This window comes from Toxorhynchites rutilus, chromosome 3, assembly GCF_029784135.1.
Source record: "Toxorhynchites rutilus septentrionalis strain SRP chromosome 3, ASM2978413v1, whole genome shotgun sequence".
NCBI classification, from domain to species: domain Eukaryota; kingdom Metazoa; phylum Arthropoda; class Insecta; order Diptera; family Culicidae; genus Toxorhynchites; species Toxorhynchites rutilus.
Window position 1 is genome coordinate 297944067 of NC_073746.1, and position 14838 is coordinate 297958904.

At 37.8% G+C, this 14838-nt stretch overlaps 2 protein-coding genes across 2 annotated transcripts; one reads left to right on the plus strand and one right to left on the minus strand.

Moving 5' to 3' along the window:
* Positions 1–7214: 7214 nt before the first annotated feature.
* LOC129775823 (60S ribosomal protein L6) lies at positions 7215–8225 on the minus strand. The gene has a single exon (XM_055780958.1). It carries the CDS (start codon positions 8166–8168, stop codon positions 7356–7358), a length of 813 nt encoding a protein of 270 aa, XP_055636933.1. The 5' UTR covers positions 8169–8225; the 3' UTR covers positions 7215–7355.
* Positions 8226–13419: 5194 nt separating this feature from the next.
* Positions 13420–14830, plus strand: LOC129777040 (40S ribosomal protein S3). Its single transcript, XM_055783089.1, has 3 exons — positions 13420–13578; positions 13960–14156; positions 14243–14830. The coding sequence occupies exons 1-3, from the start codon at positions 13549–13551 to the stop codon at positions 14748–14750; spliced, it is 735 nt and encodes a 244-aa protein (XP_055639064.1). The 5' UTR covers positions 13420–13548; the 3' UTR covers positions 14751–14830.
* The last annotated feature ends 8 nt before the right edge of the window (positions 14831–14838 follow it).

The window sequence follows — 14838 nt, forward strand, 5'->3', positions numbered from 1 at the left end:
CTGTTTTTTCGTCGTTTTTTCCATGCTAATTGTTCTCGTTAGTACTCAAAGAATTTTTCACGTTTTTGGTTCTGTTCTGCTCACATTCGCATAAATTCGTGCAAGTAACAGCAGCAAAACCGGGTTTTTACGTTGTCAGTCTCGGTCGTGAGTAAGCGTCAAACAATTCGAAGAATTGTGAACGTACCCATACCATGATATTTGACATTTGATTGGTATGTAAACAGAGTAAACGGGTGAGTAGCCAAAAATACTTTGAAATAACTCGGTAGCGAGTAGCCCCATACATGCAAATCAAATGTCAAATTTCGTGGTATGGGTTCGTTCGTTATTCTTCGGATTGTTTGTCGAAAAATTTTTATGAAATATACATTTTCACTAATGAGCTGCTGCTGTTTTGAAGATTGTTGGACAAGTTTGTTGCCACGTCCTGTACTGGAATATTGGCTAAGCTAGATGCGAAAATTGTTTGTTTAAAAGAACGAGCTGCCGACTATGTGTTTTATTCCATAGTGATAGGTGATAGAAGGATTTCGAAGTCGCCGAGGAATTGGCTTGCCTTTTGACGTAGGACTACGTCTTTCATTTCTATACCGGGGTGTAAAATCAAAGTTTCGAAAACGAAAGCGTTACGCCGGAGACCGAGATTTTGAGCGTTCATAGCCCCTAAACAACTGAACGAAATAGTATGATAAACACTTCATTCGAAAGATAAAATGTCTACGCGTTATATACTTGTTACTTTTTGATCCAAAAACTTGTTTCAATAGCCCTAAAATTGCTTTCAAAACAGGCTATTGAAATCACCAATCGGTATATAAGCGAGCGCCGCTCGGAAATCCACTCAATTATGATTGAACAGCGATTGGAGCATGTTGTCGCTGTTGTGGTGGAGCTTTTCATTTATCATGAAAGCGCGGATAAACGGTGTCACCAAGAGCCTGTTTGTGCACCTTAGGCCAGAAGGGAATCCATCAGGAGGAGAGTGATGCCACAAACGGTTCCCCGGGAAGACATCGGAGCAGCCGCCACACACACACACACACACATACACGCGCGGAACTCTTCGTTTGGATGCCATTCAGCATCGAGAAAATTCCGGAAAGATCTAATCGTTGCTGAAAAATAATCTGCCAGTTCCCCTGGGAAATGAAAAATACATTCATGCGAAAGAGTTTATTTTAATGTTCTCTAACCATATAACACAGCGACCAAATACATTTGATTTTGTAATTTTTCAATCAAGTGCAATTAGCAGGAAAGCTCCTGAAGATTATTCTTCCCCATCAGTAGGATATTTTCGTATCCAATATTGTATGCGCGCGTAACGGAAAATGTTTCACATCGCGAAAATTATATAATTTTCAATCGATTATTTCTCAGTCGCCGAAAGTTTCAAACTCAGAGAGTTCATTCCCGTTTGCCTTCCAAATTGCCATCGTAAACCACACCTTCTCTCGATTGAATCACGCACAAAAAGCATACTTAAGAAAGGCCGATCGATCAGAAGGAGAAGAGAAGGTGACCAAGAGAGTATCAGCATCGAAAAACCGCCACACACACACATACACGCGCGCAACTCTTTTCGTTTGCTGGTTATCGAGAAGAAACCTGGAAGGAAATAGTATATTTTAATGTTTTCTATTTATATAATGCTGCGACCAAATACAATTGGTTTTGTGATTTTTCAATCAAGTGCAATCAACAGGTGGTTATCGAGTTAGCATTAACCACTAGTGGACTTCGAGAAGAATCGAGAAGTATCCGGAAAGATGTTATCGTTGCTGCAAAATAATCTGCCAGTTCCCATTGGAATTGAAAATTAATATTCAAGCGAAAGAGTTTATTTCAATGTTTTCTATCCATTTAATACTGCGACCACATACATTTGGTTTTGTGATTTGTCAATCAAGTGCAGTAAGCAGGAAAGCTTCTGAAGATTATTCTTCAGAACAAGGTTTTTTGTATCCAATATTGGATGCATAAAACTTGTGCCTCCAACGTAACACTCTCGTTTTCGAAGTCCCCCAAATATTCATTTATTCATTCATTCAGAATGGATTTAGGTTCAACTTCAAACAAATGATCTCTAAATCAACGATAGTCCTACGTCACCCTTGCGGTTATATCATAGATATAACCCACTTCCTGTTTTTCCTATGGTTGTAGGATTCGAGGCTATCTTGTAGGATAGGGTCCAAATCATTAATCAACTCGCACACATTGGATCATCGTGAGTTCCAAGCTTCTTTTCTTTATTCTTTCTATTTCACTCGAAAACAAACTCAAGTTCAAACAACAAATGGGAAATTTTCATTTTAACCATTTTCTGATATTGAGAATTTCTCAAGTGTCGACAAGTAGGAAAAATGTTGATGCACTCCAGTCGATTAATGCTAATTTTTCTCGCAGATTTCGGTACTTCAAAGCACATGAAAGAATTCTCTAATTTCCTCTACCCCATTCCGTTTCGATGATATATATACCGCTGAAAACATGCAGATGGAACCTGCTCATTGAAACGCAGTGTGATTTAGAGTTGCGTGACAAATTTGAAAATCATGATGTCTTGGATTTCTACTCAAGATTTGTTCCAGAAGCCCGACTTCCAGAACTAATAAAACATGCCATAGAACATATATTTGTTAGCAATTATTTCATAACAGAAAGAAGTGAAATCAAAGCTTAGGAACAGAATCACTGCCAGTCAGTCACTATCAGCAACTATCTCTCACATTCAAGCTAATTTAGATAAAATGGCTCAAGAAAAGTAGTTCGAGTGAAATCAAAACGGTTGTATTTGGAGTATGTTTGTATTTAAGAATTTTCTACATTGAAACAAACAAAAAATATTGTAGAAACTTTTTGATTATTGAAAGAAGGTTTTTCGGTTTAATCGTGATACCGTATTCACATTATCAAGTATAGCCATAATTCTGTCAGTGGAATCGCGACTGCTCTCAGTAGAGAAATTTTGAGCGAAGAAAAGTGGTAACACTGCAGTCGTGTAATTCGATGTTCCCTTTCACTCTCACTAAGTTTCGTGGTCCCATCAATACATGTTCGGTTTTTTTTTATTTCATTTGTTTATTTTAGGCTCATTAGCATTTTAGCTGTAACAGAGCCAAATTATAGTCGTATACATGTCACATGGTTATCATATCTATAATTAGCATATTACACAGTTGCCACTTTTCGGCGTTAGAGTATTCCTTCTATACCACTGCATACGGTACATCTTGTTCGAATTCCTAGCAACGATAAAGTTCGGTCTGTACGAGAAGCGTGTGGCAGTTATCACGTTATTTAACCCTCCTGTACTCGTGTGCAAAATCATAACACGTATACTCGCGCACGGTGTCACCGACCGAAAATTGAACTTCTCTGTAATGTTGCTATTGTGTATTTTTCAGGCTTCGTTGGCATTTATTTGAAGAAGAGGATATGATTGAATGAAAAACTCCGAAAAATATGTTTTTGTCGTCTTTATTAAGTTTCAATAGTCATCTAAATCAGCCTCCTGAAGACAGAGTAATTTTTGACACTCCAACACAAATAACGAAATTCGAATTTTTCACTCTTATTAATAAAAAGTAAGCAACTGAATATAATTCATGGAAGTATAAGGAGCTATAAAATAACATAAAAGCGTATTAATAGATTGTGGTTCCATTGGAGTAAGAATCAGAACATTGCATAACTGCATGCTCGAAACAAACATATTTTTTACATTTCATGCAGTTGTTGCGTGTTTTTCGGGCCTTTTATCGAAGAGAAGAATGTATAACGACCTTTTAGATAATTATCAGATGATAAAGATTTTGGAATATAAAGTTTGCATATTTCTAATATTCTTATATGCTGTATTCTTGGTAAATTAAGAATTAATGCTTTTTTTTAGATGGGGCATAAAAAGATGATATAAAAGGATTTCTAGGAACTTCCTTTTCTTTTTCTTGTTTTCTTGTCGATATTGTTCATTATAAAAACAAAATCCCCGAAACTGTAACTGTTAAAAATTATTATAAGCCACCGATTAGTTTATAGTTTACTGTTTACAATTATTCCACAAGTGAAATTCTTTCACAAGTGTGTATATGTATGACCATTATATTTAGCGAATAACTATACGAAAGTCAAACATTTATATTTTGCTTTTGAACATATGAATCTAACGACGAATAGTAAAATCCGTTCAATCCTGTTACAAAAGGGACTAAAGGGACTGAAATCAAATAAGAATAGTCCGATAATGACCTTATGCATTATATTCAATAAATATTCCACGCCACTAACATTAATTTTTACATTTCATTCAACAATATTCTAGAATATGAAAAAAGGCACTTGTCCAAAAAAGTTACTCCTATACTCGCGTCGGTGTGTCAGACCGAAAGTGTTAAAAAGTGGCACACGTTCCCTTTTTACCAACACATGCGATACGCTAAACGATGACGAACGACTAATAACAAAGCTAGATAGAATCGCAAAGTCGTACTGTTGATATTTTCTGAGAAATGAACGAATTATTGATTTCTCGGTCTGACAGACCAATGCGCGAGTATAGGAGTGTTAAGTGCGGGAAATCGGCAAAACAGATCAACGAGCTGCTCAAACCGTTTTCTATCAATGAACGATTCGTGTTCCATGCACTACAGCAGTACAAAGATACAACTGATGTGGGCGATAGGCCCAAAAGGGACGTTCGAGGTCGGTACGGCTGCACAATGTTATCTATGTTGTTTATGAACGCGTTCAACGCAATCCTCTTCGGAAACAAAAACGTTCATCAGCCGAAATTAATTAGTGCGTACATCGATGTGTGAGCCATTTATTGACGCCCAGATTAAAGCGAATATGTTTGGAATGATACAAAAAAAAACTCCTGGAACGGTTAAAAAACGAGACTAGCAATAAACCTACCAGACTTCTCATCCGCAAATGATTGGCTATTTGCTAATCCATTGGATTATTCACAGTTCTCATTGAAATTACCAATTGTCAAAGAATCCTATCGAGAAGCTGCAGCGATTCACGATGGGCCGTAGCGTTTTCGACTATGCGTGAAGACGAGATGGTCGAATAATTTTGCCAAAAATGTTAATTCTGAATTCTTTTATACCTTCAATAAATGTTTTTGGTTTTTATCTCATTTTGTTCTGGTGTTATGAATTCTACAGGTATGGAACTGAATGCTTTCTAATTTGAAATAAAAAGTGAGTCAACAAAAGTACCAGTTGAATACGTACATTTTACATTTCATTAGGAACAGTAGTAAGAAAAAAATCGTTGCGGCCCGCGGCTATAATGTAAATTCTAGTGCGACCCGCACCATGTCTATACCTGGCCACCACTGCTCTAAGCAGTACCTCAATTGACAAGGTTTTCTAGAGTTTATCATTCAGCTCCTTGCAGCAGTGTTTACAGTGAAAGACTGTTCTCTGAAGCTGGCCTGATGTACGAAGCAAAGCGTAATCGGTCGGTAAAAAAAATATAAGGTAAATGATAAAAGGTTTGTTCAGTCGAAAAACATATAAATAAAATTGTCTTTTTCATGATTTACAGTAGTTTTATAGTATATTTTTACGGAGTAACATGTTTTAAAGGATTATAAAATGCACCTTCTATTTGTGTCAATGCGCCCCTCATTGAGCTAACTTTCAATCGATCACCAGATGATTATTTGGCACGTGTTTAGACCTTTTCTGGATTATAACACTTACAAATATCATGCTTGCAGACCATTTGTATCAGATTCATATAGCTAAACCATTGAATCAACGCATTTTGATGAACTCAATTCTGATCATGAGTTGTTCAATTCAATAATGTTATTGTGTTCACATGATTTCTATGGCAACCGCTTGGCGCGCTGCAGTTCGTTTATTGTGTCCTTCGCGCATAGCAGAGATAAAGTTTCTCTGTGTTGAGTGTTCAACACACTTAACACTTTTAAATGCCCAAGAAAAGGCAATATTCTGGAAGAAAGCCTAATTTATGAATGGGTCAATATGATAGTAAACTCAAGCAATGATAAATGCAACAGCTACTTGTGAATTCGAATGTTTTCATTCAAAAATGGTGATTTCTAAAACCGGACAAACCATGATCAGAGGTGGTCAAACCATGATCATAATTCCTCTTTAAGGAAAATCGTTAAAAAAAACATAAAAACTTGAATAATTTCAACACCTTATGGTAGTATTAGCAACTCGAGACTTGGGGCTTTTCGATAAACCCAAACTAATATCGATTGTGTGATTTTCATGAAGACAAATCGATTTGCATTTACTAGTTGCGTAAAAACACCCCAAATCGGACAAACCAAGATCATTTACCCTAATAAAAGTTATAGTGGTAATGAATGAATGTTATGAAGCATTATTAATTTAATTTAACACGTTAAGGCCCGATTTTTTCTTGCTGCGGTTTTCATTCAAACCGCATTAAGAGCGTTTTCACAATATCAGTGTCGGTTCCAGTTCCCAAAGATACTTATTGTATAAATAGAAAATAGTCAGCCATTCGACCCTAGGGACCGACGCTGGGCTCAACGTGTTAATGAGAAATTATTGATATCCGGCATCCGGCTGGATAGTAGTTCACTATCCGGTATCTGGCCAGATGCCGGATATCCGCTTCATCTCTAGAAATAATCATTCTACCCTTTCTGATTTATTTCATAACTACTTTACTTACCAAACGTATTCAACCATGGAGAGGTTTGACTTCTGTAAGCGATCTGTTCTACTCCAATAACGATAAATTTCTATAAAGTTTTCCTTTATTAACCTGGAAGTTCTAGAAGATAAATGATTGAAATGTGGGATGACAGTGAAAACTTTTAAACCAATCTAATAATTTCGTATTTTATCAGATAATCATTTAGTTATTGGTGCAAAAATTAAGGGAACTAACTAACAATCCGAAGTTTTTTTTTGTACCTTTGAGGCTAAAATTTCGAAGTTGATTCAGACAGATGAAGCACAATAAATTTTTAAAAAATCGTCTAAATTATTGCAAAAGGTTATGGGCACCAATTAACAGTATATAATACAAAGATTTAAAACAAAGCACATTACACACATTCTCACTTCTTTTCGGCTTTATACTTTGGGGTTCATTCGCCTCTAACATTCTCACTTGTTATCCACATTTCAATCGATATCTGACCAAAGGGAATTCTCAACGCAAATAGTTTCACAACGGGTAGCTTCTCATTTTAAAGATGCAATCTTCAAATGTATTTCTGTGTTTGTTAACCCTTCTGGTGACATTTCTAATAATTAAACCTTAAAAACGATGTTCTTCGATCTGCCAACGGCCAACCGTACTGGAATAACAGGCCACTCCACTTAGAACTGCATACGATGTGGGTACTGGTTCGTTCTGAGCGAGAACATCGATTTCAGATAGCGCCGAACAATCTTTGCCTCTGGGTGGGCATTGATGGCCTTCAGCAAGGCTTCGTCGATGGTCTTCTGGTCAGCCTTGCGCTGTTCAGATGGAACGTACTTCTCTGCCTTCTCCGCGAAGATATCCCGCTCAGTGCGGGTGTTCTTCTTCTTGGCAGCACGACGGAAGTAGCCGTCATTGATGTGCTTCGGAACCTTGACACTCTTCAGGTTGAGGCGAGTCTTGGTTGCAATAACGTAGTTCTGCGAAATGCGACGAAGGGGGCAGCTGTTCAGGGCGAATGGACCGCTAATTAGCAGCAGGCCAGACTTGAGGGTCTTCAGCAGCACAACTCGCTTTCCCTTATGACGACCGGCCAGCAGAATCAAAACTTTGCCACTTTTCAGAGTCTTACGGGTGTTACGCTTGTGGTTACGGAAGCAACGTTTACCGGTGCGTTTGCGGATCAGCGGCTTGGTTGGCAGGTAACTCTTGCTCTTCTTCAGCAGCACTTTACGTTCACCACCGTTCTTTGCTCCGCCAATTTTCTTCACAACAGTAATGGCGACTTTGGGCTTCTCGACGCGAACATTTTTCAGGTGCTTCAGGGAGTACAGCTTCTTGCGCTGCACCAGCTTTCCCTTGGCATAACGACGCACTCCATCGGCAAGCAGTGGGTTCTTCAGACGGGTTGTCCTTTTGGCTTTCTTGTCACCTTTCGGGGCCGCGGCGGCCTTTGCCTTAGTTGGGGCCTTCTCCTTAGTCGGGGCCATTTCAAAACACGTGTAAAGAAGTGAAACACACTAGTAGAAAAGAACTTTCATTTGAGGTTACACTTCATCCAATCGTCACCGAGCTGACGGCGGCGCTGGTGTACCAAACGCAAAGAATTGGATGACGTTCGGTTGACAGCTAGTCTGCGTTCTATTTCTTGCAGTTCAGAAGAATAATATGACGTAAAAATGCAGGAAAATGTATAAAGGAGTGGGAATAATTTCGACATGAGGAAAACTGAGAATTAATTTTCAATTATCCGACAAAAAATTGTATTGATTCAAGTATGAACAAATTAGTTTGTTTGCCCTGCTTCGACAGGTAATAAAATTTTGTGAGAGTGAAATATAGCTTATATAGTTTCGATCAATCACTTTCATTCCCGTCGAATCAGAATTAAGTGCTTTACACACACACAGCGCCACCGTCACCGTCCCGTCAACTTTTCTCCTGAATCTATTGTGCTGACGTCAAAATTACCGGTGATGGTAATGCTACCATACGATTTCCATGGGAGGATATTTGACGTTTCATTTCTTTAAGTTGACGTCACGGTGACGAGACGTTGTATGTGTAACCCACTTTACCCGAACGGGATGTAACTTTTCACTCTGCAATCCGTTCGACTCAAATCCAATAGAGCTGTACAAATATGACAACCTTAAGGTGAAGGTGGAAGCTAGCCACAAATGGTTGCCACAATGACGCTCATTTCTCTCAACTCCCTCCCTCACCCTCGCCCGAAATTCAATAATTTTGCGAAACAGTGTGAAGAAAATGATCGTTTTCGCACACTTCCTATCAAGTAATATCAACCAAACTCTAATCGATTACTCACAAGATATTAAATTTTCATCTGCTTTCGCACTGTATAGTGAAAAACGTCGGAAAACTCGAGCTATTGCTCTGAAAGTTAAATTTTAATATTTCAATCTTCGGCAATGGTTTTGTTTGTATTAGTGAAAGCATCGTTATTTTTTCGACACTGATGCCAGACAACATCATCGAAACAGCTATAAAAAACCACTCTTATTGAGTTATTGTTGTTATTCCTGAGTCATACCGTTTCATGTCATTAAAATCAATAGAATAAAATTGTGTCGATATCAATACAATTATTATTTCTACGTTTAATGGGTCTATAATTTAAGTTTTAGCAACTTTAACATTGGGTAAGAAAATTGTATTGCAGAGCTCGGAACACTGCCACGGCTGCCTATTCTTACAAAACCAGTAAACGAAAAGTATTACATTCAATCAAAATGCCTCGACCAACGAAGAGCGTTAAGGCTCTCCAACGTGAATATGTGAGAACAATACGATCAACGAAGGAAAACATTAAGGAATTATCAACATCGAGTTACTAAGCGGAAGAACTTGTTAATACTAAAAGGGCCTCAATTCGCATGTGTTATGAATTTGCTCATGTTACGCTCGCGTATATTCAGAATTTTACTTCATATTCAAATGCACCTTCTTGTATAATTATTTTTGCATAGGAACATATCGTTCATACATTTTACTTTAGTATTGAATTGTTTTATTTTTTTTAAATTTATTCAAAGACTCGTGTCAATGTAGCGCCACACAGTCTGATAAGTGAATTGATTTATTTACGTGTGCTTTGCTCTTCTCTCACAAACATTATTACCCAATTTTTACACGTGGGTTTACCTATACTACTACAATGGCTAGCTTCCACCTTCACCTTAACTTCCAATTTCATAATCATGACCACGAATATCGAGTTTCGAGATGCAAAAATGTTAGGTTAAAAAAAATTAAGAATTTCGAAATAAAAAAATATGAGTGAAAATCTACTTTTCCGTACTAAATATGTTTTTTTATGTGATAGAGTGAAACGTTTTCCGCAATGGGTGAAAAATATTGAATGAAAACTGTATCTGAGATCGAATTTATATTATAATAATAAAGTCTCAGCGGATATACTAGGACATTTATAGTGAAATAATTGAGTGAGAATCTGGATTACGTGTTCTAAGTATTCATATAACATTAAGTAATAATTTTCATTCAAATTCCAACAATTTAAAACTGCCTTCAGATCTGCTAATCTGCTACGGAATTAATATCTTCACAAAAACGGATAAATTTTGTCGTTGTTTGTTTTACGCCGAGGCAGTGTTGCCACATTTGCGTATGTGGATCAAAGCGCCTAGAAGTATATCCTAAGGTGGGTCAATATGTCAAAATCACTCTGCAGCCACATTGAAAGGGTTTATGAACTTCATTCAATACGCCATTCCCCTATCACGCCTTTCCTTTTCGCAGAACGTTTATTTTAAAATTAAAAACTTGTATCGGATAAATACCACTGAAACTTGTGAGAGAATTCAAAAATTCAGACGCTCGTGATCAATCTATTTATTTCACGCTTCAGGTGAACAATCTCTCTTCCACACAAACATTCTAACTATTTTTTGACAAATGAAAAGCGTGAGACAGTAGTTGTTTTTCTGTTTTCAGAATTCTTCGAATACGATCTGTGTTTGTAACCACATCTATTCATTACTTGAGCAATGACTGAACTGGAAATTAGTGGCAACTTAGGTCACGCGGAGTGAATAAAATTTATTTTTCAAATTATTTATGTTTTTTCTCACACTTTTTTTTACCCTTCATTATCTGTCAACTTATTTCCGATCATAGGAACAAACGTTTTCGTGTTTTCGATTTTGTTTGTTTACGTCTATGGTGGAACCATATTTTTTTTCAAATAAAATTAGTGAGATTAAAATCGATTGCTGTGCACAACTAAAATTTAGTTTGATTCTGAAACAAGCCGATATGCTGTTTTACTACAGAAGTCAATACATGATTACACTGAACTCTTTTTTTACGCGATTAATGAGTGCGCGTAAAGAAAAACGTAGAAAAAATCGCGTAAAAAAGATTGCACCGTCACCAGCGAGCACACTAGACAGTGCCGATAAATTGAAGGAAATCATGTTTAAAAATCTCTTGGTTTCGAGCAAACCACGTAATTTAGAGAAAATCGCATAAAAAAGAACCTAGTGTATCCTTCCGGGGAAATCTTTTCTTACTTTGTAACATTAGATTTTTGCTAGAGGAAGATGACAGGGGAAGCTATCGAAAATTCAGGAAATTTTTATTCAAAATATCATTGCCGGTTCTATTAGTCAATCAAATTTGTTTTTCATGTGCATTTTGCTTGAAAAATAAATTTTCGTACTACTTTTCTCCTCATGCTGTCAATTGTTTCTCCTATAAAACGCTTTTTCGTGACTCGGGCTATGTTAATTTATCTTTTTGACCAAACCAGAACTTCATTCAAGAAAGATTATCTTTCTGCAGAAATCTTTGTGACGTTAGATTCCTGATACACGAGCTGAGAGACGAAGGTGTCGAAAATTCAGATCGAAAATTCTTTGCCGGTTTCAATAGTTAAATACCATAAACACCTAAACACCATGGCTTGAAACGTTTTTGCAATCATTCAGAATCATAAAAACCTAAAGCGAGAAGTAAAATTGAATTATAATTAAGGGTCCTATTCCAGAAAACGAGACGAGCCGACGAGCGCTCGTCTCGTTTGTTTTCATATTCCAGGAGCCGAGCTCGACTAAAAACAGACGAGTAGCTCGTCTGGTTCGACGACTGTTTGGCCGCTCTCGTCGATGAATCATTCGAATCGTCTAGTTTGTTTGATGTGTTTGTTCACCTTGTTGATTGAAAGCATCGGTGTTCTTCTGCTCCACCTTTATCTTCAAAAATTGTTTCACGGCTAAACTAGTATTGCATAAGCAATGTATGTTTTCAACTGCAACCATCAAATTCAATGCAGTAATTGCAAGATTTTAGAGATTATCAAATGGGCCTCTTCCAAACAACACAACCAAATGTAAACATTGAACTCATATCCAGGGATGCTAGATGACTGTTTTTAACATATTAACTGTTTGATGCTATTCTCAAAACAAAAACATGTCTTCTCATCTGACATCACTGATTATACCGAGAAAAACTGAATGAAGTCTCTCCAGTCTACCAAATACAACATTCCAATGAAACTCGTGTACTGGAATGGGATATTTTTCTCGTCTCGACAGTGGCTGAAGCCAAGCCGAGACGAGACGAATTGCTCGTCTCGTTTTCTGGAATAGGGCCCTAAGTCTGCGAAAATGTCAATGGGTTGCTCATTATTTTGAACGCTATCATTAATTGATGAAAAAATTAAGTTCGTTCATTTTTATTAATTCGTTTATTTATGCTTTTAATAACAATACTTTTTTTGTGTAGTGGATTATTATGCGAAAAGTAACACATTTTTCTCCTCCTGATTATTGAATCTTCTGACATTTCATTTGTATTCTTGATGACAACCAATTTGAGTATATCCGCATGTCCCAGATAACCTTACTGCCACGATTGATACAGCACAGATGAAAGTCAACTCATTTAGCAATTCAACAATTCAAATTAATCGTGTATATTTTTTCTCATGTTGTATATTACACAATGGACATTTAGGTGTAAGAGTATTCTTATCTTATCGATACACATTTTATATCTGTTACACATTAGCCATTTAGGCGTAAGAGTATTCGCATTCTATCGATACACAACACATGTCGCATTTTTCGGCGTAAGAATATTCCTATTGTTCGAATGTTCACAGTTGGACACAACGGGACTGTTGATATGAGGCTTCCATTATTGTTTTATAAATAGCGAGCTCATGATTGTTCGCTTAGTAGCGAACACGCAACCAATTAGGCTACGAAGACCCCCGATCATTCACGTTGACGGCATTGAGTTTCGTTTACTAGTTTAGGGGAGCGTCAAAGAATAATTGCTTTCCAGGCGGAATGAACACGCTATGTTAAAACTATGAAATAAAATTAACTTTTCTGTATAAAATTGGCATTCTAAATTAGTTTTGAAGTCAACTTTATATTATCATGAAAAGATTCAGTTTCAAGTAATTAAATCACATGATGTAAAACATTTCATACAAATTTTAACATTTGAAAACTGGCTTCGCGTCTTCTAATCTGATAGAGATTACACTAACGAGTTTGGGACCTAAATTATGGTTCTTAATTGGAAGTTGTCACCAGACGTCGACACTGTACCATTGTCATCACGAATTAGATTTTTTTTTCCTTTTGCATGAACCAGGCTGGGAACATTTTATTTTACATCATATTTCTATTGATCTCGGGTAAATCGGGGTTAATCAATCGCGTTTTCCAGCAGTTTGCTCGGTGTCAAAGCTTGCGTTATGAGAACGCAGGGATCCTTCCATTCTTCTTCTTGTTGCGCCTGCTTCTGTCGACTGCTGAAATATCTCTTTTCTGCTTCAACCACGTTTTGGTTAAGTTGTGAACAATCAAAATGTATAACGTTGTTTCTAAAAAACGCCGGGTAATGGAAGTTTTTAGTTGACGAAATTATTGTCTGATGCTCAAGCAAACTCCGCGGGATCATTCAATGTAAAATTGTAGTGATTTTCTGGTGCCGTGAGGCAATAAATTCATCTGGTTGTGATTCATATTTATTGGTGGGCTGTACCAAAGTGTGATGGATAAGTGAAACTGAATTGTTCACAGTTTTTTGTTGTGAAGGCAAATGTGTGGAATATATTTTTCAAGGATAGTTTTTATTTTTGAGTGAATCCTGTTTGGTTAAAGGAAATTATAACGAGAATCCCGAAAGTTTGCTTGCTGCTATCAACATAACCTTCAAAATGGTCAGAATGGCTGTAAACAAGTGCTCATTTGGTTTGTTTTCTTCCGATTATTTTAGTTCGTTGCCAATGGCATGTTCCGTGCTGAATTGAACGAGTTTCTGACTCGTGAGCTGGCTGAAGATGGCTACTCGGGTGTGGAGGTCCGTGTGACCCCAACCAGAACCGAAATTATCATTATGGCCACCCGTACCCAGAACGTGTTGGGAGAGAAGGGTCGTCGCATTCGCGAACTGACCGCTGTCGTCCAGAAGAGGTGAGTTCCTGTGGTTTTTATTTTCATTTTGTGAATGTGCGGCGAGTGTTTTCGAATCCCTATCATTTTTATTTTTCTCATTTTAGATTCGGCTTCGCTCAAGGCACCGTTGAATTGTACGCTGAAAAGGTCGCAACCCGTGGTCTATGCGCTATCGCTCAGGCTGAATCCCTGAGATATAAGCTGATCGGAGGTCTGGCTGTCCGTCGTGCCTGCTATGGTGTGCTGCGATTCATCATGGAATCTGGTGCCAAGGGTTGCGAAGTCGTCGTTTCCGGCAAGCTGCGGGGTCAGCGTGCCAAGTCGATGAAGTTCGTCGATGGGCTCATGATCCATTCTGGTGATCCTTGCAACGATTATGTCGATACCGCCACTCGTCACGTCTTGCTGCGCCAGGGTGTCCTCGGTATCAAGGTCAAAATCATGCTGCCATGGGATCCAAATGGCAAGATTGGCCCGAAGAAGCCACTGCCAGACAATGTGTCCGTTGTGGAGCCCAAGGACGAGATTATGTACTTGCAGCCTCGCAGCGAACCGAAGAACAAGCCGGTGCCCGATATGGTCGCCGAAGTGGTTGAACCTGTAGCAAGTTAAGCTTTTCCTTTGTAATCGTTCCACAAGAATCGCAAGAATGGGGGAGTAAATATATGGATAGTGAGATAAAAAAAACAAAACATTTGTT